Here is a 24,632-nt window from a genome sequence, read left to right as displayed (position 1 = left end):
GTGAAAGACAGGCTGAAAATGAACTACCAAAACTATTGCCTGTTTCTGGAAAACGGTTTCTTCAAACAATAGTACTAGAGGAAGTCATCAGCTTTTGAAGGAGGCCATGACCTTTATGCATGAGATCCATGCAACCAAGATAGTTGTTATTGAAAGTCATCACAAAGAATGCTGGCTGTACTTTCCACTACAGACTTTAAAAGAAAATCTAAATGTTTTTTATATATATATATATATATATATATATATATATATATATATATATATATATATATATATATATTGGATTTCTTTCTTTATTTGTTTAAAGATTTTTGTTTACTTTGAATCAAATCTATCTAATTGCATAATAATTATGCAAACAAATATTGGCGAAATCCCCTGAGAAAGACGATTTCTCGAACATTTTCCGTTACTTATTTATAGCACAACATTTTTAATAAAAAGAAATCTCAGCAACATTTAAGAGAATTGGGAGGCACCTGAGCTCAATTTTAATTGTTGTTGCAAAGGTACAATACTTTTGTATATGTAATAGTTCATACTTTTTATTAATAATTATTTACAAACATTTCTAGAATTCTGTTTTCTCTTTGTCATTATGGGATACTGATTGTAGATTAATGAGGAAAAAATAATTTTGGGATTGTATCGTGCTGAAAAATAACAAAATTAATACTGAATAATTTATAAATGCACTATAATTACTATATATATATGGGCTCTTAGCGTGGGTTGACACAGATGCAGAAGGGTTTGGGTGCATATGTGAAACCCATCTGTCCCTCCAAGCTCAGCTCATCTCCAGGACAAGGAGAGAATGTGAAGCTCTGCAGCAGAGAGGTAAAGAACAGGAAGAGTTCCATCCGAGCCAATTGCTCCCCCACACATGCTCTCCTACCTGCAGGAAAAACAAAGGAGATGTCTTGTTCTAAATATTATTATTAACAGTTGTTCTTTTTATACATTTGCTCTACCTGCTGAAAAGGGCAGGAAAGCCTCCTTCTTGAGGAATCGGCCTTGTTCATCTAGAAAGTGCCCAGGGTTAAATGTGTCTGGTGTTTCCCACTGACTCTTGTCATTAAGCACAGATGACAGGTTTGTAGTCACTGCTGTGCCCTAAAGAAAAGAGAAAATCTATCATCTGAAAAGCAGATTTTGTAAATCATTATTATTCATGAAGATCAAACCTTTGGAATGAAGAATCCGCCCAGTTCAGTATCTTTAGTGGCCATTTTTGGGAAACCCAAAGGCACAATGTTTCCCATCCTTTGAATCTCATGAATAACAGCTTCAGTGTAGGGCATGTTGGTTTTGTCAGCGATTCTGGCCTGGCGTGACTGTCCGATCACTTTATCAATCTCGTCCTGCACTTTCTCTGAAAACACAATACAAAAGTCTGATTCTGAAACACAGTTATGCAGCAAATAGAAACAAATTCAGAACCATATACAGTTTGAAATTACAGCCGTACACTTATTCAGAACCATACACAGTATCACATGCAGTATAATATATGCTTTAATATTGGGGAAGTGTTATTCTGAAAAATAATTATGCAGCATAGATTCCTAATAATGCACAAATTGTGCAAGATATGCTATTATTGTGCAGTATTTGCACACGTGTGAAAACAAAAATTAGTAAGTAGAATTTCCAGACTCTCCATGTTGTGAGCATGGTTTTATGGTGTTTATGAACTGGTGTATGCACAAATACTCACTCTGTATCTCAGGGTATTTCATCATGAAGAATAGACCCCAGCGCATTGTAGTGGCTGCGCTTTCTGTCCCCGCTTCAAACAAGTCCAGCATTGCAATCAATAATGTATCAACATTAAATCCAGCTTCAGGATCACTCTTTTTCTAAATGGTTAAAAAAGGTGTTAAACATTTGCATGACTGGTTTCTTCCTATTATTTATTTATTTGTTTATTTATTTATTTGTTTATTTATTTATTCATCATAAGATCATCAACATAAACAAACCTTCTCCATTTCTAAAAGGAAATTGTCAACGTAATCACGAGGATTTGAGGGATCCCAGTCCTCCTTGTGTTTTCTTACTTCTCCCTTCATGAACTCTATTATTTTTGCGTAGTTGTCAAAAATTGTCTTATGGGGGCCGGGAAGGTAATCAAAGAGGCGAGGGAAGACATTGTACAGCTACCAGATGCCACAGAGGACACAAAAAGAAGACAATAGTGAATGTATGTGTTAATACATCCCATAATGAAGCATCACATAATTCCATTACAGAATTCTCTGAGAACTTCCACCTACTGACCTGAGATCGGGCAAAACCTGCTAAAACGACCGCTTCAGCATCCAAACGCAAGATATTCAGGAAATTCTGGTCATGGTATTCAAACCGATGGCCAAAAACTAGTGCAGAGATGATGTTTGAGACTGCGTTGTTCAGGAAAAACTGAGGATCAAAAGGACCTAAATAGAAACAAACATAGGATTTATAAAATAGAACCATTATTTGTTTGGGTATGTCCACTTCAAATCTGATGAATACGTCAGGTATGATTTATAACTAACACTCCTGGACACAAAATAGCTAAGAAACCTCATCAATAATCTCCTGAGTAGTTATAGAGTGGCTCCTTACCTTGTTCTGCTTTGAAGACATCACACAGAAAGATGCTCTCCTGCTGGATACTCAGCTCCAAGACCTTCCTTCACCAAAGTGGCGTAGGCTTGTGATGACAAATTTCCTCTGGTTTTTCCACAGGTACCCATTACTGAGAGCTACACCTTCAGAGCAACAGGACAGAGACAGCATGACAAGAGTAAGGACAGCAAATCACACTCTATCCAATTATATAATATATTCTATTTCTCGTGTATTTTAAATTTTTGGCTGCCTGTCAACCCCTTGAAGCTAAACCATCACTCCACCCTACCGTTCTGTCTATCTCTGAACTGGAACCGAACGACTGTCCAGGAGAGAAAAAAAGCAACAACTTGTGGCGGGGGCATGCCTGTACTGTGGAGATCCCTGTCACTATATACGCCAATGTCCTGTCAGACCCCCATGTCCATCGGTGAGTACCGTAAACCTCACATCTGAGATCGCCCATTTATCTAAATTGCTTGTCAAAATCATCAGCCCTACATTATCCTTTCTGGTCCCGGACCTTGTTGATTCGGGCTCCTCTGGAAACTTCATCTTCCAAGAATGCCTGGAGCACCTCCAACTGGCCTGGAAGAGAGGGACTCGAGAGCTCCACCATCCATGGGAAGCCTTTAGGACGTGCTTGGGTGAAGTACTGTACTCCCGTTGTACTCCCCTACAAGTGGGACTGTTCCATTAAGAGAAGATACGGTTCAGGGTTCTAGAACACTCCACCACCAGCATCATTCTCGGGCATCCTTGGCTTTTATGACACTTTCCTCGGTTCTCCTGAAACCCATGTGACATTATCGAGTGGAGCCGACAGTGCCAGAATCGCTGTCTGCACAACCTATGACCGACACTAGTTTCCCTGGCCTCAACACAATTTAAAAGTCCAGGGACCCACAAGGAAGTGGGACCCCCCCCCCCCACACACACCCCAAGTATCGGTCCTTCCAGGATGTGTTCAGCAAGCAGGCTGCCACTCGCCTACCCCGGGGATTACAACTCGCCTAAATGGGATTGCAATATCAACCTAATGCCAGGTGTCAAACTGCAAAAGAGTCGAATTTACCCACTATCCATCCCAGAGTGTGCGGTAATATATGTCTACATTCAGGAAGCCTTAAAACAAGGCTTCATCACCCCATCCTCTTCTCCAGTGGCTTCTATCTTCTTCTTCATGGAATAAAAGGATGGGGGTCTCCGGCCGTGTATTTACTCATCATAATCTCAACTCCCAAAATGCACAACTCCCTTACCTGCTTCCCTTTGGTCCCAGCCACCTTAAAAGATCTCCATGGAGCCCGAGTGTTCACCAAGCTAGACCTCTATAGCGCTTACTGTCTAGTGCACATATGTAAGGGCGATGAGTGGAAGACGGAATTCATCACCCACTCAGGGTACTATGAATACCAGGTCATGACGTATGGGCTCTCCATTCCTCCAGCAGTGTTCCAGACATTTATAAACGAGATGTTTAGACAGTTCCTCCATCATTCATTTGTCATCATGTACATTGACGACATCCTCATATACTCCCGGAGTCTAGCCGAACATCGGGGTCATGTCACCCAAGTCATGTAAGTGTAAGTTCCACCAATACTGTGTACAGTAGACTGGCCTTGTCCGGGCTCCACAAAAAAACTCCAATGATTCCTGGGATTTTCAAATTTCTAACGGAATTTAATTTTAGTTTGGTCACTGCCCCGCTCACCTCACTACTGAAGGGCAAGGCCCAAACCGTAGCCTGGAACCAGGAGGCTGGGGAGGCCTTTGTAGAGCTCAAACGGAGGTTCAGTACCACACTCCTACAACACCCGGATCCTCAGTTCCCATTCCTACTGGAGGTGGATGCCTCGTCCACAGGTGTAGGAGCAGCCCTATCCCAACATACGGGTAACCCTCCACGCCTACAACCCTGCACCTTCTTCTTCAGCTAAAACTATGACATCGGGAATCATGAACTTCTTGCCATCGAACTGGCTCTGGAAGAGTGGCGGCACTGCCTGGAGAGGCGACACACCCGTTTACTGTGATCACCGATACCAAGAACCTTCAATACCTTCGGGAAGCAAAAAATGCCTAAACCCCCATCAGGCCCGCTGGGCATTGTTCTTCACACACTTCCGCTATGCCCTTCCAAGGATCCACAGTCCTGACGTCCCCACAGACCCAGAACCTGACCTCATCCTCAGTCCCATCGTGTGAATACTGATGAGGAAATTAGGATGGCCACCTGTTCGAAACCTACCCCACCAGAATGCCCTGAGGTGAAGACATTCATCCCAAGTACCTGCTGTCAACCCCTATAGAGATCAGTCAATGAGGCTCTGGGGTCGGGCCTCCCTGCTACTCTGATCTTGCTTCTGGTGGCCTGGAATGATCAGAGAAGTGGCAAGGTACATCCAAGGCTGTTCTGTCTGTGCTATTTCAAAGACACCTTGCCACTTACCTGTGGGAAAGCTGGTTCCCCTACCAATCCGACAACCACCTTGGTCCCATATAGGGATTGATTTCGTCACCGATCTGCCCAACTCGGATGGCCACACCTGCATTCTGGTAGATGTGGATCGCTTCTCTAATCCTTCAGACTGGTTCCCCTCCGAGGTCTGCCCACAACTCTAGAAACAGTGAAAGTACTTTTTCAGCACGTGTTTCGCAATTATGGCCTCCCAGAAGAACTAGTGTCAGAAGAGGTCCTCCGTTCATGTCCCACATTTGGAAAGCGTTCTTTAAGCTGCTTGGTGTTACTGTGAACTTGTCCTCTGGATCCTACTGCCACCAGGATGAGAACAGCTGGAACTGGTTCCTCTAATGGGGCGAGTACGCACAGAACTCCCTACACCAAGAAACCACTGGCCTGACCCTATTTCAGTGTGTACTCGGCTTCCAACCTCCCATGTTCCCCTGGATGGAAGAACCTTCCAAAGTCCCCTCAGTAGATCACTAGTTCTGGGAGAGCGAGAGAGAGTCTGGGAGTTGGCACACACCAGCTACAAAGGGCCCTTAGAACCACAAAAAGTTCTGCAGATCCTCAGAGGTAGGAAGCTCCTCCCTACCAGACAGGAGACAAGGTTTAGTCCTCGGTATATCGGGCTGTTCTCCCTCTCAGGTACCGCATCCACCCTCCTTTCCATGTGTCGCTCCTAAAAAGCCTTTTCCCCTCTACCACAGAGATCCCAAGAGCAGCTAATGATTCACCTCCCCCTGAGGTGCTGGACCAACCCTCTGTATAATCCGTCTACGAGATTTTGGACTCTCGACGTTGGGGCCCCACGCTGGAATACCTTGTCGATTGGACCCAACACCCTTAACTGCTCAGTTGTAAGTTGCTCTGGATAATGGCATCTGCCAAATAAATAGATGTGTTGAGTAGGATTTATAACAGTGAAGGTAGTCTTGTGACTGGTTCTATCTCATATCACTACCTCTCTTGCACTACTGCAGGGACCTATGCTTGTTTTTGCAAAACTATTCTACTCATCTTTCTAAAAAGAAGTCTAATGCTATCTTAAGGAAGGTTTCTTTATCTATAAGCCCAAGTAAAGTTTGTAAGATGACGCCCTTTGGTGTTTAAGAGAGCAAGTAAACACAAAACTTGCAAAGCTTTGCAACTTTCACATGATAGCTGATTTATAGTCTTTATTTAATTAATGCCTAAGAACTGTGTGATTATTAACCATACAAGAAAAGAGATGTTCATGATCAGAAAAAGAATATAAACATTAACAGATGCAACTTAAAAACACTGCCACATGTTAATAGAATATGTTCAAATGTGCTTTATTTATTTATTAATTCACATTTGATTATAATTTTCACGTTTTTCTTAATTCAAAATTTAAAATTAAATTAAATAATTAAAAATGTTTGATTGTATTTTTAACCAGACTTTTTTAGATAATTTTCCTTACAATGTTGTTGTAAAAAACATAACATTTGCAATAACAATGGTTACATTGAGAAAAATACATGCCCCACCCCATATAATACTGAGGTTTTACTTGCCAAGTCCCTTATAGACCTTGTGAAAGAGAGGGAGAACAGGACGGTCTGCAAAGCTGTCTGGCTGAGTAATGAGAGCTTCCTTCACCATTTTATGTCCAGAGATAACCACAGTTTTCTGACTTCCCCAACGCAGGCTGAAAACATCTCCATACTTCTCAGCAAGCTTGATTTAGAATACATAGAAATGATAGAGAAAAGAGTGAATGGTACTGTTACAGTGACAAATAAGGAAAAAGACAAAAATTTTCATTAGAATTAAAAAAACATTTTTGACACATACTAAACATTTATTAATTTTGAAAAAAATAGCGGTTTTGCCCAAGACATTTAATGGCTAAAAACAAAGAAAGTAAATGTTGAAATAGTCTTTTCAGTCTACCTTGTCTATCGTCTTGAAGTCAACCCCAGTGAAAATGTTTCCTACAAAAGGCAGGGGCCATGGTCCCGGTGGGAAATTGGATGGGCTTTTGTTGCTATAGATATCAAGAAGTAGTAGCACAAGTAAAAATCCTATAAGACAGGTTTTAATATCCAGGAATTCCACTAAGTAGTTTGAGAGCATTGCTGCAAATTGCTGGGAATCTGGTGGTTTGTCTGCTTCAGGGTGTGAAGGTTTTTTGGACTTTGTTTTGTTTGAGCTCTTAAATCGTCACTGGAATGGAGCAGATGGAAGAGATTATGTAAGCCATTCTGAATTTTACAAGTATTATATATATATATATATATATATATATATATATATATATATATATATATATATATATATATATATGACGTTCATGTACATGTATTGAATAAGAAGAAGAAGAAGAAGAAGAAAAATACATTATTTGTTATTAGTAGTTATAATTTTTTTTTATTAACATTTAATTTGCTACTATATAACAGTTATTCTTTGTATTAATTGGATCATTATTATGATTCTTGTTCTTAGAGTTTTTAATTTTGGAAATGACAGACATTTAAACAAGACAACAACAAATGCATTGCAAAAAACATTAATACAGAATAACTCAACGCTCTTTTCTAAAAAAAAAAGAAGGAAGTGAATGTACTTGCATGGTCCATGCAAGTCAGTGATACCTGTGTAATTTAATGATTAAAGAAAATAGTTCTTTACTATTGATGTTTTATATATATATATATATATATATATATATATATATATATATATATATATATATATATATATATATCTCATACACAACTGTTTCTGTTTCTGTAAATTGACTAAATTAAGCAATAAAAAAAAAATATATATATATATATATATATATATATATATATATATATATATATATATTTTAAAACATTCTTAAAAAAAATATATATATATATATATATATATATATATATATATTTTTTTTTTTTTTAATGCAAATACAACCCCAATTCCAAAAAAATTGGAACACTGTAAAATGTACATAAAAACAGAATGTAATGATTTGCTAATCTCATAAAACCACATTTTATTTATAATAGAACATTGAAAACATATCAGTTGATTAAACTGAAAAATGTTAAAGAAAATGTTTAAGATAAGAAAATCATATTAAGAAAAAAATTTCATTTTTAAATTGATGCCAGCAACTTGTCTCATAACAGTGAGAGACAGAGGCAACAAAAGGCTGGAAAAGTAAGTGGTCCTCAAATGGAAGAGCTGGAAAAATATTTTGCATTAGGTTAATTAGCAACATGTCAGTAACATGATTGGGTAAAAACAAACAGAGTTAGAGTATAATCCCAGACAGACACAATGATGAGATCATGTCCCTTTGTGGGCAGGACTGCGCTGAAAATTTTTAATGACATAGTCTTGTTTTTATGCCAGAGGTATGGCTTTTTAGCTGCAATACTTAAATAAATGCCACTTCTTGCCAGACATCGCTAGATTGTACATGGGTGTATCTGGGTCCCACTGGTTTCTGCCATGATGCATTTTTTTATCTGCACAAAATTTCTTTGGCCGACCACTTTGTAAATGGTCCTCAACAATGCTTGTTACTTTTTAAAAATCAGAAAAATGCCACATCTGGAAACCCGTGTCTGCTTTAAAATCTGTGCCTGGGAGAGGCCTTGCTAATGCAGTATAAATCACTTGTGTCTTGTTGCTGTGCTCAGTCTTGCCAATGGTTGCCAATGACCTGTGACATAAAATTGACTTCCACAACTTCACATTAGTAGATTTTGGTTGTTCCTCACCCAGTTCAAAGCCTCATACACAACTGTTTCTGTTTCTGTAAATTGACTAAATTAAGCAATAAAAAAAAAAAAAAATATATATATATATATATATATATATATATATATATATATATATATATATATATATATATATATATATATATATATATATTTTAAAAATTCTTACTAAACATAATTTCTTACACCTGCCTAAAACCTTTGCACAGTACTGTATATTTGTTAATGGGCTTTTAGCGTGGGGTAACACAGATGCAGAAGGGTTTAGGTGCATATGTGAAACCCATCTGTCCCTCCAAGCTCAGCTCATCTCCAGGACAAGGAGAGAATGTGAAGCTCTGCAGCAGAGAGGTAAAGAACAGGAAGAGCTCCATCCGAGCCAATTGCTCCCCACACACTCTCCTACCTGCAAGATAAACAAATGAGATGTCTAGTTCTAAATATTATTATTAACAGTTGTTCTTTTTATATTTTATGCATTTGTCAGATATTTATACAGCATTGCACATTTGCTCTACCTGCTGAAAAGGGCAGGAAAGCCTCCTTCTTGAGGAATCGGCCTTGTTCATCTAGAAAGTGTCCAGGGTTAAATGTGTCTGGTGTTTCCCACTGACTCTTGTCATTAAGCACAGATGACAGGTTTGTAGTCACTGCCGTGCCCTGAAGAAAAGAGAAAATCTATCATCTGGAACACTGTGGTTTTTTGTACATAATTTATTATTTATGAAGATCAAACCTTTGGAATGAAGAATCCGCCCAGTTCAGTATCTTTAGTGGCCATTTTTGGGAAACCCAAAGGCACAATGTTTCCCATCCTTTGAATCTCATGAATAACAGCTTCAGTGTAGGGCATGTTGGTTTTGTCAGCGATGCTGGCCTGGCGTGACTGTCCGATCACTTTATCAATCTCGTCCTGCACTTTCTCTGGAAACATAAGACAAAAGTCTGATTCTGAAACAGTTACGCAGCAAATAGAACCAAATTCAGAACCATATACAATTGACCATACAGCCGTACATTTTTTTAGAACCATACACAGTATCACATGCAGTAAAATGCTTGAATATTGGGGAAGTCTTATTCTAAAAGATAATTATGCAGCATAAATTTCTAATAATGCACAAATTGTGCAAGATATCTTATTATTGTGCAGTATTTGCACACGTGAAAAGAAAAGCTAGTAAGTAGAATTTCCAGACTCTCCATGTTGTGAGCATGGTTTTATGGTGTTTATGGACTGGTGTATGCACAAATACTCACTCTGTATCTCAGGGTATTTCATCATGAAGAATAGACCCCAGCGCATTGTAGTGGCTGCGCTTTCTGTCCCCGCTTCGAACAAGTCCAGCATTGCAATCAATAATGTATCAACATTGAATCCAGCTTCAGGATCACTCTTTTTCTAAACGATTAAAAAAGGTGTTAAACATTTGCATGACTGGTTTCTTCCTATTATTTATTTATGTGTTTGGTTATTATTTAAATGTATTTATCCAGCATAACATCATCATTATAAACAGACCTTTTCCATTTCTAGAAGGAAACTGTCAACGTAATCACGAGGATTTGAGGGATCCCAGTCCTCCTTGTGTTTTCTTACTTCTCCCTTCATGAACTCTATTATTTTTTCGTAGTTGGCAAAAATTGTCTTATGGGGGCCGGGAAGGTAATCAAAGAGGCGAGGGAAGGCATTGTACAGCTACCAGATGCCACAGAGGATACAAAAAGAGGACAATAGTGAATGTATGTGTGAAAACATTCCATAATGAAGCATCACATAATTCCATTACAGAATTCCAAATGTCATTCTGTGAGGACAGGGTGGTATGGAGACGGATGATCCGCTGTGGCGACCCCTAATGGGAGCAGCCGAAAGAAGAAGAAGAAGATTCTGTGAGAACTTCCACCTACTGACCTGAGATCGGGCAGAACCTGCTAAAACGACCGCTTCAGCATCCAAACGCAAGATATTCAGGAAATTCTCGTTGTGGTATTCAAAGCGATGGCCGAAAACTAGTGCAGAGATGATGTTTGAGACTGCGTTGTTCAGGAAAAACTGGGGATCAAAAGGACCTAAATGGAAATAAACATAAGATTTATAAAATAGAACCATTATTTGTTTGGGTATGTCCACTTCAAATCTGATCTAAACATCAGGTTTAATTTATAAATAACACTACTGGACACAAAATAGCTAAGAAACCTCATCAATAATCTCCTCAGTAGTAAGTTACAGAGTGGCTCCTTACCCTGTTCTGCTTTAAAGGCATCACACAGAAAGATGCTCTCCTGCTGGATACTCAGCTCTAAGACCTTCTTCCCTTCACCAAAGTGGCGTAGGCTTGTGATGACAAATTTCCTCTGGTTTTTCCACAGGTACCCATTACTGAGAGCTACTCCTTCAGGGCAACAGGAGACAGCATGGCAAGAGTAAGGACAGCAAATCGCACTCTATCCAGTTATATAATTTAATTTTTTCTCATGTATTTAAAAAATGTTTACATGTCATGCATATAAAAATATTGCATTTAGCACCAAGCTATTTTTTTCTCTATGTTTATAACTCCAACTCCAAAAAAGTTGGGACACTGTGTAAAATGTAAATAAAAAACAGAATGCAATGATTTGCAAATCTCATAAACCAATATTCTATTAACAAGAGAACATAGAAAACATATCAAATGTCTAAACTAAAGAAATGTAGCATTTTACTTGAGTAGAAGGTATGCGTGAACGGGATCCAGAAATGCCACTATCCTCTCTGTGGCAGGGGTAATTTAAAATGTATTAAAACTAAGAGGAAAACTGTTCTGTGGTCAGACAAAACAAAATTTTTAATTAGTTTTGAAAATGATCGACACCATGTCCTTTGGACTAAAGAGGATAGGGACCATATGGCTTGTTATCAGCTTTTAGTTTAAAAAGCCATATCTCCGATGGAATTTGAGTTCAAAGTGACTGTGAAATGGGCAGCTTGCATATTTGGAAAGGCTCTATCAATGTTGAACAGTATATGTAGATTTTAGCGCAACTAATGCTTCCATCCAGAAAACACTTATTTCAGGGAAGGTCTTGCATGTTTGAGCAATACAGTGCGAACTGCATACTGCATCTATTACAATAGCATGACTTTGTAGTAGATGAGTGCAGTCTAGACCTTCAGCATTTGAAAACATTTGGGTATAATGAAACAAAAAATACAACAAAAGACACCCAAAACTGTTGAGCAGCTACAATCCAGTATAATCCTGCATCAAATTCAAAATTACCTTATTTTTTCCCCTAACATCGTATATATATTCAGTTTAAACATTTGATATGTTTTATTTTATTTAACTGTGAATAAAATATGGATATATGAGTTTTGTAAATCATTGCATTCTGTTTTTATTTGTATTTTACAGTGTCAAAATTTTCTGGAATCAGGGTTGTATTTATAAGGTTGATGAAAGGTTAGATTTTGTGCAATTCAAATGCTGGGTTATTTCAGTACAGTCCTGCTGGGACCTTGAGTAAGGCCCCTAACCTTCAACTGTTTAAGTTGTATGAATAAGGTAATTGAAAATCGCTCTGGATTAGGGTGTTTACTAAATGCCTTGAATGTATATGCAATTGTGGGCAGAGATGGTAGCTTACTGGTTACGGCATTGGACTCTGTATTTTAAGGTCACAAGTTCGAAACCCAACACCCTTAACTGCTCAGTTGTAAGTTGCTCTGGATAAAGTCATCTGCCAAATGTTATAAATATACAGTAGATGTGTTGAATAGGGTTTATAACAGTGAAGGTAGTGTTGTGACTGGTTCTAGCTCATATCACTACCTCTCTTGCACTACTGCAGAGACCTGTGCTCGTTTTTTTCAGAACTGCTCTTTGCATTATCTTTCTAAAAAATGCTATCTAGCTAAGAGAGGTTTCTTTATCTATATGCCCAAGTGAAGTTTGTAAGATGACGCCCTTTGGTGGTTAAGAGAGCAAGTAAACACAAAACTTGCAAAGCTTAGCAACTTTCACGATAGCTGATTTATATCTTTATGTAATTAAAGCCTAAGAACTGTGCGATTAATAACCATACAAGAAAATATATGTTCATGATCAGAAAAAGAATATAAACATTTACAGATGCACCTTAAAAACACTGCCACGTGTTAGAATATGTTCAAATGTGCTTTATTTATTTATTAATTCACATTTTATTATAATTTTCTCTTTATTTTTCTTAATTCCAATAATTGCCCTGCTTTCTGGTTAAAAATGTTTGATTGTATTTTTTTAACCCAGACAATTTTAGAGAAGTTATTTTCCTGATAATTTTGTTGTCAAAAACAAAAACATTTGCAATAACAATGGTTACATTGAGAAAAATATATTCCCCACCCCATATATTACTAAGGTTTTACTTGCCAAGTCCCTTAAAGACTTTGTGAAAGAGAGGGATAACAGGACGATCTGCAAAGCTGTCTGGCTGAGTAATGAGAGCTTCCTTCACCATTTTATGTCCAGAGATAAAAACAGTTTTCTGACTTCCCCAACGCAGGCTGAAAACATCTCCATACTTCTCAGCAAGCTTAGTTTAAAATACATAGAAATGATAGAGAAAAGAGTGAATGGTACTGTTACAGTGACACATAATGAAAAAGAAAGAAAAACATTAATTCTTGTGTATTTGAAAAATAATGAAAAAAATTAAAATACCATTTTTTTAATTAGAATTTTTAAAGATTTTTGACAGATCCCAAACATTTCTTTATTTTGACACAGAAATATTTTTAGCAAATACGAAAATAGCGGTTCTGCCCAAGACATTTAATGGCTAAAAACAAAGAAAGTAAATGTTGAAATAGTCTTTTCAGTCTACCTTGTCTATCGTCTTGAAGTCAACCCCAGTGAAAATGTTTCCTACAAAAGGCAGGGGCCATGGTCCCGGTGGGAAATTGAAGGGCTTTTGTTGCTGTAGATATCAAAAAGTAGTAGCACAAGTAAAAATCCTATAAGACAGGTTTTAATATCCAGGAATTCCACTAAGTAGTTTAAGAGCATTGCTGCAGTTTGCTGGGAGTCTGGTGGTGTGTCTGCTTCAGGGTGTGAAGGTTTATGTACTTTGTTTTGTTTGAGCTCTTAAATCATCACTGGAATGGAGCAGATGGACGAGATTATGTAAGCCATTCTGAATTTCCTAGAAAAAAGTATTCTTTACTTGTGGGCCCCCTGTACTCCAAGACATGCACACTCTCTCATACATACACCCACACATCGGCCACTAGATTAGGAACACCATATACACCAAGAAAAGTAAAGGCAGAGCTGCACAAATCCTTTCTAGAAGAAGTTTTTGTTCTTAATATTAATAATAAAAAACAGAAGAGCTGCAGTGAAAATCAATCCTTCTTTAAGTAATTATATATATATTCATAGCTATTGTGACCTGAGGATAGATTATTTGGAATAAACTAGAGAGAAGGGGTCTCCATTATTTTTTTTTACACCACATAACGGTTTTATTAAAAAAATATTCTTGACAATCGTCTGGCCACTGCTTGGAATTTTTGTACCTTTTCCACTAAGGAAACTTTTGAAGGATGGTCGTTTAACACTCATATTAATCATAAGCTGAACCTGCTGCATGTGTGGAAACAATGTATTCTTAAATCACATCATATGCAAATTTGGATAGTGGGTAGTATTCTCGTGTACCTTAAACTAGCATGTCTACATCTGTTCATGTCGATAAAATCTTGTGGTCTTAAAGTAACTCAGGGGCCCCATGATTTATTTACATTCTGCTCGAGTGGAAGGGAATTGCAGTACTGTTTTCCTGACTGAAAACTACATCCCCTGATACACACAAAGGTTTTGAACAGCCACAATTATTATATATATATATATATATATATATATATATATATATATATATATATATATATATATATATATATATATATATATATATATATATATGTATGACATTCTTGTACATGTAATGAATAATAATAAGTAGAAAAAGAAAAATACATTAATTGTTATTAGTAGTTATAATCATAATTTATTATTAACGTTTGATTAGCAACTATTAACAGATATTCTTTTTAATTAATTGGATCTTAATTATAATTGTTGTTCTTTCAGTTTTGAATTTTGGAAATTACAAACATTTCAACAAGACAACAACAGATGCATAGCACAAAAAAATTAAATACAGAATAACTCAACAATCTTTTTCTAAAAAAAGAAGAAAGTGAAGGTACTCGCATGGCCCATGCAAGTCCATCAGTGAGACCTGTGTAATTTAATGATTAAAGAGAATTGTTATTTACTATTGATGTACATAAAACCATATTTTATTCATAATAGAACATTGAAAACATATCAAATGATTAAACTGAAAATGTTAAAGAAAATGTTGAATATCATGTTAAGAAAAAAAAACGGTAATTTTTAAATTGATGCCAGACACAATGATGAGATCATGTCCCTTTGGGGGCAGGACTACGCTGAAAATTCTTAATGACATAGTCTTTTTTTTATGCCAGAGGTATGGCTTTTTTGGCTGCAATACATGAAAGCCACTTCTTGCCAGACATCTCTAGATTGTACATGGGTGTATCTGGGTCCCACTGGTTTCTGCCATGATGCGTCTTTTATCTGCTGCAAAAAAAAATCTTTGGCCGACCACTTTGAAAATTGTCCTCAACATTGCCACATCCTGAAACCCCTGTCTGCTTTAAAATCTGTGCCTGGGAGAGGCCTTGCTAATGCAGTATAAATCCCTTGTTGCTGTGCTCAGTCTTGCCAATGGTGGATGACCTGTAACATAAAATTGACTTCCACAACTTCACATTAGTACAGTTTGGTTGTTCCTCACCCAGTTCAAAACCTCCTGAACAACTGTTTTTGTTTATGTAAATTGACTAAATTTAATAATAAAAAATATATACATTTTAAAACATTCTTACTATACAGAATTTCTTACACCTGCCTAAAACCTTTGCACAGTACTGTATATTTGTTAATGGGCTTTTAGCGTGGGGTAACACAGATGCAGAAGGGTTTGGGTGCATATGTGAAACCCATCTGTCCCTCCAAGCTCAGCTCATCTCCAGGACAAGGAGAGAATGTGAAGCTCTGCAGCAGAGAGGTAAAGAACAGGAAGAGCTCCATCCGAGCCAATTGCTCCCCCACACACACTCTCCTACCTGCAGGAAAAACAAAGGAGATTTCTTGTTCTAAATATTATTATTAACAGTTGTTCTTTTTATATTTTATGCATTTGTCAGATATTTATACAGCATTGCACATTTGCTCTACCTGCTGAAAAGGGCAGGAAAGCCTCCTTCTTGAGGAATCGGCCTTGTTCATCTAGAAAGTGTCCAGGGTTAAATGTGTCTGGTGTTTCCCACTGACTCTTGTCATTAAGCACAGATGACAGGTTTGTAGTCACTGCCGTGCCCTGAAGAAAAGAGAAAATCTATCATCTGGAACACTGTATTTGGTACATCATTATTATTTATGAAGATCAAACCTTTGGAATGAAGAATCCGCCCAGTTCAGTATCTTTAGTGGCCATTTTCATCAAACCCAAAGGCACAACATTTCCCAGCCTTTGAATCTCATGAATAACAGCTTCAGTGTAGGGCATGTTGGGTTTGTCAGCGATTCTGGCCTGGCGTGACTGTCCGATCACTTTATCAATCTCGTCCTGCACTTTCTCTGGAAACACAATACAAAAGTCTGATTCTGAAACAGTTACGCAGCAAATAGAACCAAATTCAGAACCATATACAATTGACCATACAGCCATACATTTATTCATAACCATACACAGTATCAAATGCAGTTAAATGCTTTAATATTGGGGAATAAAGGATAAGAATTCAAGAGTGGAAAAATATAAAAATATAAAAAGGAATAGAATTTGTATAAGAAAGCAACATTTATATTCTGGAAGACAGAAACATTATGACTTAATTTGGGTAATTTTAATAAACTGCACTGTGCAATTATTCTGCAGTACACTGTCCAGGCATAACATTATGGCATTATTACATTATGACCAGTGAGTGGAGTGTGTTAGAGAAGTGTAGAAATTAGTGGAGGCAGGGTTGGGTGGGTGGACAAGGGTGGCAGGAGTGATTTGTGATAGAAGGGTATCTTAGAGAGTGAAAGGAAAAGTTTATAGGACTGTGGTGAGACCTGCGATGTTGTATGGTTTAGAGACAGTGACATTGAGTAAAAAAGACAGGAGGTGGAGCTGGAGGTAGCAGAGCTGAAGATGTTAAGGTTTTCGTTGGGAGTGACGAGGATGGACAGGATTAGAAATGAGTTTATTAGAGGAACAGCTCATGTAGGACGTTTTGAAGAAAAGGTGAGGGAGGTGCGTTCGAGATGTTTTGAACATGTGCACAAGAGGGACATGGGGTATATTGGTAGAAGAATGCTGAGGATGGAGCCACCAGAAAGCAGGAAAAGAGGAAGGCCAGGTAAAAGGTTTATGGATGGTTTGAAAGAGGCCACGGGGAATGTAGAGGACACGGGGTTTGGAGATGTATGATCTGCTGTGGCGACAAGTGCACCACAAGTGCTACATTCCCAGACTGCACTGGTCAGTATCTATCAAAAGTGGTCCGAAGAAGCAGAGATATAGAAACATCCTTCAATCAAGTAAAAGTACAGATACTCATGTTTTGAAAAACTCTGGTAAAGTAATTTTTTTTTACTCAAGTTAAAGTAGAGGTTTGGGCTCTGATTGTACTTATGTAAAAAGTAGCCATTACTACTAACTGTTTTAGTGTCACACTGGTAACTGGACCTTAAATCATATTATTAAATGAATAAAAAAAAATATTTTAAATGTTGTTATCCAATAAATGTATCCAGGCTGAAAAAAAAAACTGTTTCAAATTTCCAGTCTTAACAGGATCTCTATCCATGTTCCTTTGCAATCAATGACTTATAGTGTTTATGGACTGTGCAAATACTCACTCTGTATCTCAGGGTACTTCATCATAAAGAGAAGACCCCAGCGCAGTGTAGTGGCTGAGGTTTCTGTCCCCGCTTCGAACAAGTCCAGCATTGCAACCAATAAAGTATCAACATTAAATCCGGCTTCGGGATCACTCTTTTTCTAAATGATTAAAAATGTGTTAAACATTGTGCATGATTGGGTTCTTGGTGTTATTCATTCATTTTTGCAATCCACCGATTGTTCCAAAGAAAATGTGTTAACATCATAAACAAACCTTTTCCATTTCCACGAGGAAACTGTCGATGTAATCACGAGGATTTGAGGGATCCCAGTCCTCCTTGTGTTTTCTTATTTCTTCCTTTAAGAACTCTAGTATTTTTGTGTAGTTGGCGAAAATCGTCTTGTGGGGGCCGGGAAGGTAATCAAAGAGGCGAGGGAATGCATTGTACAGCTACCAGACACCATACGCAAAAATAAGACAACAGTGCATCTATGTGTGAATACATCCCATTATTAAGCATCAAATAATAAGCTGGTGGCAAAGATGAATACCAAATGTTATATTCTATGTAACATAAGCTGAGACGTCATACAAATGTGAATAAAAATATTTGCAGAGAATAATTTTTACCTACTGACCTGAGATCGGGCAGAACCTGATAAAAGGATCGCTTCAGCATCCAAACACAAGATATTCAGGAATTTCTCGTCATGATATTGAAAGCGATGGCCGAAAACTAGTGCAGAGATGATGTTTGAGACTGCGTTGTTCAGGAAAAACTGAGGATCAAAAGGACCTGAATGGACACAAACATTTCATTTATACAGGTACTGTTAATATTGTGTTCTATTTGTAACAAACATTTCTTTATAGTTAATGACAAAATAGCTGAGACCTCACTATCAATCATCTGAGTAGAAGGTTACAGAGTGGCTCCTTACCCTGTTCTGCTTTGAAGGCATCACACAGAAAGATGCTCTCCTGCTGGATACTCAGCTCTAAGACCTGCTTCCCTTCACCAAAGTGACGCAGGTGCGTGATGACAAACTTTCTCTGGTTTTTCCACAGGTACCCATTACTGAGAGCTACACCTTTAAAGCATGGCACAGCAACTCTCAGAGCATCCAATTACATTATATTTATTGTTGAAAAAAGATTATATATAACACATCAAATATTTCATTCAGTGCCAGTTATATAGTTGATAAAAGATCAAATTAAGTACTCTAAAAATGCTGGGTTGAAATTATTTTAGTGGGTGATGTGTACTGTGTTGGGCAGGTTTTTGTAAACACGCAGCTTGATGAGTGATTGGTTTAGTCTCAAGCAAATTGTAGGCACCCTGTCTTCCATCACACTATTTTTTTCACACTTTTCAGCACTTATGCACTCAAGACAGTGGTGGACAAAGTAAATGTAAATCTTTACTGTACTTAAGTAGCTTTTTCACATATCTGTACTTTATCGAAGTATTTCTATTTGGGGAGACTTTAACTTCATTACATTTCCAAGTCAAATATTGTACTTTTTACTCGACTACATTTTGTGAAATCATTTATGAGTGGTTAAAAACTGCTCAGACACGCATCAAGTCACAAATCGAGCGCACGTTTTTGATTGGCGCTTGGTGGAATCTACTGTACTTATCACCAAGCAGAACATTTAGAGAGGAACAAATGATAGAAGAAACGCCTGAACTCGAACTCGCCACAACAATGGTGACCTTATTTGCGTGATTTTTTTGAAGTAGTTGAAAAGAAGGTTTTGGGCTATTTTAATAGATATCAATCAGTGTTTGACTCATCAATATCAATATCAATATCAATATTAATAGGCTGATATGTCAGAGTCTTTTTCGCATAAACTGAGTTGATTAAGAGTCTTGACAAAAATGATAATGGGAACATTATAAATCATAGTACTTTGTATACTTAAGTCTATTTGAAGTTAAACACTTTGGAAGGAAAGTTTATTGGGGGGCACTTTTGCATTTACACACTGCTCCCTGATGCATTGTCTTTCTGGAAAAGTCTGTTGCCATTTTGAGTTTCTTTTATTCTGAAAGTTGGAGCTGAAGTTTCCCTGCAAAAAAATCATAAAAATTTATAAATATGAAAAATGTATACCATGATATGGCTCAAAACCTGAAGCAAATTGTTCTATAAATATAATAATATATATAAAAAACTTATTTAAAAAATGTTTCTCAAATCAAAATGTATAATCTTTGCCTTGGTGAAAACGCCATCTGAATGTCAGTGCAACATTCACATGAAAGCTTTTGTTAAAAGCTTGTTGGTTCAGTGCAGTGTAAATGGGAGGCAGGTGATGGGTTTCAAACAAAGGAACAAATTTTCGCCAAGTTTCACGTTTCACTTTTACTTTTCACACACTCACACACACACACACACACACACACACACACACAGACAAACACACACACCTCTGTATTTGTATTTCTCCTTTCTCTCTCTCTCTCTCTCTCTCTCTCTCTCTCACAGTTCTCACAGTTTTCTGCCCCTTTTATCCTCTTTGCCACTCACTAAAACAGAGAACCGCACACTTCCTCTGGCTCCTTCTTCCAATTCACAAACAGGAGCTTATTCATGCCCCTGTTTCCACATACCCTACATTTATGTACATTGTCTGTTTTGTTTGAGCTGCTAACACATAGCTATAATGAAGCAGAGGGAAAAGATTATGAATGCCATTTTGAATAAATAAAACATTTTTTTTGTTTCTTTACTTCTGGGCCCCACTGTACTCCAAGAGTTCTTAACCACACACACACACACACACACACACACACACACACACACACACACACACACACACACACAGCAGCCACTATATCACGATCACCATACACCAAGAAAGGTCTGGACAAACTGTTGGCCAGTACATGGACTTTTTGTATCACTTCTGCAAACAAAATTCTTGAAGGATCTCAGGGGCCCCTGTGAACTATTTACAATCTGCTTCAGGGGGAGGGAATTGCATTGCTGTCTTTCTCACTGAAATCTACACTCCCTTTTACACGCAAAGGTTCTGAACAGTCACAATCATTGAATATGTTTTTATTGATCACCCTACTCAGCACATCGAACACCTTCTCACTCCCATCTCGTCACATATGGATCCCTTGCAGTCACTTCTTGATGCACTGGGTACCCCTTTCCCATTATTTTTCAATGTGCAGGGATTCCTATAGATTTCTCTAGAACTCTGAAACTCGGAGCCTGCAGAGTTCAAATTTGACATGTCAGGAAAGCAGACTGCCCCAAGGTCATATTTATCTGTAATTTATTTAACAGATTTTTTATTTTTAAATTTACTCGCTGTCTGATATCAAAGTCTGTGAAACAGCATTTAGCAACACATATTCTTACTTCCAGCTAACACTAACCCTAACCCTGTATTTTGAAAAAGCGATGCCAAGGGATACTGACGACGATATGTGACGAGTTGGGAGTGAGAATGTTTAAGCACATCATAAAACACAATTCACACTCAGGGACTTGAAGGACTGCACTATGATGTTCATAATAGATTCATCTAATGGATACATGCTGTATATAAGAAGAAGTGTTATATCCAATATTTGCCGAGCCATTTGGTTAATATTTAAAATTGTTAAATGTATTTTCAACCCAGACATTCTTTGAGTGTACAAACTATATAGTGTTTGTATATATGCCAAACTGTTATATGTTACATTATTTCTAAAAAAAACATTGATTTTTATATATATATATATATATATATATATATATATATATATATATATATATATATATATATATATAAAAAGGTTTTACTTGCCAAGTCCCTTAAAAAAATTGTTAAAGAGAGGGATAACAGGACGATCTGCAAAGCTGTCTGGCTGAGTGACAAGAGCTTCCTTCACCATTTTATATCCTGAGACAAACACAGTTTTCTCACTTCCCCAACGCAGGCTGAAAACATCTCCATACTTCTCAGCAAGCTTAGTTTAGAATACATACAAATAATATAAATAATAGAGAAAAGATCAAATGTTGTGTTACAATGAAATTCTTTTTACACATTTAACATCACTTTTCTGCATAAGATTTTTTTTATGAATTAAAAACAGAGGAAAAAAATTATTGTCTAAATGGATTTTTAGCCTACCTTATCAATTGTCTTGAAGTCAACTCCAGTGAAAATGTTTCCTACAAAAGGCAGGGGCCGTGGTCCTGGAGGGAAATTGAACGGACTTTTATTGCTGTAGATATCAAGAAGTAGTAGTAAAATAAAAAATCCTATAAGATAAGTTTTCAAATCCAGGTATTCCACTAAGTAATTTAGGAGCATTGCTGCAGTTTGTGGGGAGTCTGGTGGTGTGTCTGCTTCTGGGTGTGTACTTTGGTTCTAATAGTTTGTTTTGTTTGAGCTCTTGAAGCATAGCGATAGTGGAGCAGAGGGAAGAGATTATGTAAGCCATTCTGAATTCCCAGAAAAACTTAAGAAAAAAGATTCCTTTCTGGAACCTACTTCATTTACTCCAAGGCTTCTTAAATAAACACACAGGCATACACAGATATTTGTAATGTTGGTTTACTTAAAAAAAATTGTTACAATTGATTTTCATATTTTTGCATATTTATTTATTTTTTTCAGTGGTGGACAAACTGCACAAACCATGTACTTGAGATAAGCAGAGACACATTAGTATTATACCAGTATACACTAGTGCTTGAAAAGAATCACTATTATAATCTTGACCAGTCCTCCAGTTTTTGCCCCAGACCACAAATGATACCACAAATCGTGTGGTCTGGTCGGGGGTGGTGTGTTTTTACTTTTCTAAAGATCTGCCCCAGCTGTTTTCGTTCACATAACCAAAAAGTGCAATTTTTTTCCCATAGAAAATGAATGGGGCAGAAATTTTGTGTGTCACAACTCGGCCCTTCGAGCATATGCCCCTCGAAACCCGTTTGGAATTCTGCAGCATTCTGGCCCCCTAGAAAATAAATGGGGAATCCAACCCACCGCTGTTCACACCAGTACAACATGTCCACTCACTGATGTCACTTTAAGCCACGCCCCCACGATCAGCTCAAATAGGCAAAAAAATTAATGTGTTCAGATATGGGAGTGTGCTATATTAAAACACTCTGCACAGTGGGGAGAGTTGGACCCCGGCTGAATAAATGACGTCATGCCCACCACACAAACCTATTATCTTACTGCTCTCTAAATTCGCTCCGACCCGAACGTGTGACACCACAAACCGTTTGGCACGGTCTTGGGAATCTTGGGAGCGGAGTGCTATATCAACGCCGCATGACATCATGTGACGTCACATGAGCGGGAACATGCAAAAACGTGAAACGACATTCTAAACACTCGGCACAGTGAGGGGAGCTAAACAACGGGTCATATGATGACGTCACATGATGTCACTAGCCCCGCTCCACGAAAAACGAGGGCAATAACAGCATGCAAGGTATCGAAACGCTCATCTCCCAAAGTACAATCGCGTCTCGCAGTCACCACTATAAAAGGCAGACACCCGGTGATCAGTTTTGCACCATAAAGCATTAGTCACATTTTCATAGCATAACAGTTTAATTAAAGGTAAAGATTGTTCTATCCAAGACAATAAACACATACACAATACCAGAGGTGGTAAAAAAAACCACAGTAAGATACAGTAAAACCCCGTTGTACGAGCATAAGTCGTTCTTGAAAATTGCTCGTAGGTCCATTTGCTCGTAGGTTCGAACTGATTTTCCACATAACAATGAATGTAAAAGTGATTTAATCCGTTCCGAGACCTCATTCGATCGCTTATTTCTGCACTTATAAAGTATTTGTAGCCTATTTTAACAAATATATATATATATATATATATATATATATATATATATATATATATATATATATATATATAATTGAACACTTACCCATGTGGTAGCGGTTGATTGCGAGTGTGAGATGCACACCACGCTCGTAACCTCCTCGGTTTCCATGGTAATTCTATTTACTTTCGTTTTCACAGCACCATCACTGATTTTATTGGGAGAAATTCTTCAAGATTTCTAGTGAAATAAAAATATAAAACTAAAAAAAGTTAAGTTTTTGCTGCACTGAACAACGAGAGCGACTGAGTGATATGTCATCAACTAAGCGACTGATGCGACCCTCCGCCGAAAACAGGGAACCTGCAGCGTGAGTTTACGCGTGCCTTCGAAATTTGCTCGTGAAACAGGGTAAAATTTTGCGAGCGAGTTTGCTTGTATCTCCGTTTGCTCGTACTATAGGTTGCTCGTACAACGGGGTTTTACTGTATTAATGTTTAAAAAAACTCTGGTAAAATTTGAAGTACTGAATATATTTTTTTTGCTCAAGTTAAAGTAAATAAGTTCGGGCTCTGACATGTAATTAAGTAACAAGTAGCCATTACTACTACCTGTTTTAGTGTCACTCTAACTGGACCTCACATTATATTTATATTAGGGCTGTCAATCGATTAAAATATTTAATCCCAACTTAATCGCACATTTCTGTTCTGAATGTACCATATATTAATGTTTTTAATACTTTAAGTAACATGGACATGGAGAAATATGGAAGCTTTATGCAAATGTATGTTTATTATTATTGAAACCAAACTCAATATAGAGCATGAAGACAAAAAATTATTCTAAATGTTTTTAGATAATTAAGTAATTACGGTGTTTTAAATTACGTAAATCATCAGGACACCAAACGGAACTTTTCTATGTTTCCACACGGAAGGTTAACAAGGTGATACCGGAAAAAAATTTACCACATCTTTCATCCAGATAACATAATCGGAGAACATTCT

The 24,632-nt window shown here is 37.4% G+C and overlaps 2 protein-coding genes across 2 annotated transcripts; both read right to left on the bottom strand.

The window, feature by feature from the left end:
- Positions 1-294: 294 nt before the first annotated feature.
- Positions 295-7,280, bottom strand: LOC124376964 (cytochrome P450 2J2-like). Its single transcript, XM_046836190.1, is given in 10 exon segments — positions 295-901; positions 978-1,119; positions 1,191-1,378; positions 1,724-1,865; positions 1,989-2,165; positions 2,287-2,444; positions 2,617-2,679; positions 2,682-2,762; positions 6,634-6,796; positions 7,013-7,280. Coding segments are annotated over 10 exon segments (1,473 nt in total). The 5' UTR covers positions 7,196-7,280; the 3' UTR covers positions 295-725.
- A 1,724-nt stretch (positions 7,281-9,004) lies between these two features.
- On the bottom strand, positions 9,005-22,208 carry LOC124376966 (cytochrome P450 2J2-like). The gene is made up of 12 exons (XM_046836191.1): positions 21,950-22,208; positions 21,620-21,782; positions 18,739-18,888; positions 18,436-18,593; positions 18,071-18,247; positions 17,814-17,955; positions 10,751-10,908; positions 10,358-10,534; positions 10,096-10,231; positions 9,572-9,759; positions 9,354-9,495; positions 9,005-9,241 (listed from the first exon to the last, which is right to left on the bottom strand). Exons 1-12 carry the CDS (start codon positions 22,130-22,132, stop codon positions 9,069-9,071), a joined length of 1,947 nt encoding a protein of 648 aa, XP_046692147.1. The 5' UTR covers positions 22,133-22,208; the 3' UTR covers positions 9,005-9,068.
- Between the last annotated feature and the right edge of the window lie 2,424 nt (positions 22,209-24,632).

The sequence above is a fragment of the Silurus meridionalis genome, chromosome 23 (genome assembly GCF_014805685.1).
Source record: "Silurus meridionalis isolate SWU-2019-XX chromosome 23, ASM1480568v1, whole genome shotgun sequence".
NCBI classification, from domain to species: domain Eukaryota; kingdom Metazoa; phylum Chordata; class Actinopteri; order Siluriformes; family Siluridae; genus Silurus; species Silurus meridionalis.
This window is presented reverse-complemented; position numbering and strand designations above follow the sequence as displayed.

Excerpts from the sequence above, each read along its gene's own strand:
- LOC124376966 (XM_046836191.1), bottom strand. The coding sequence starts at position 22,132 with ATGCTCCTAAATTACTTAGTGGAATACCTGGATTTGAAAACTTATCTT. Across the intron at positions 21,783-21,949 it reads ACTTCAAGACAATTGATAAG|CTTGCTGAGAAGTATGGAGA; the intron begins GTAGGCTAAAAA and ends TTCTAAACTAAG. Across the intron at positions 18,594-18,738 it reads TGCCTTCAAAGCAGAACAGG|GTCCTTTTGATCCTCAGTTT; the intron begins GTAAGGAGCCAC and ends GTGTCCATTCAG.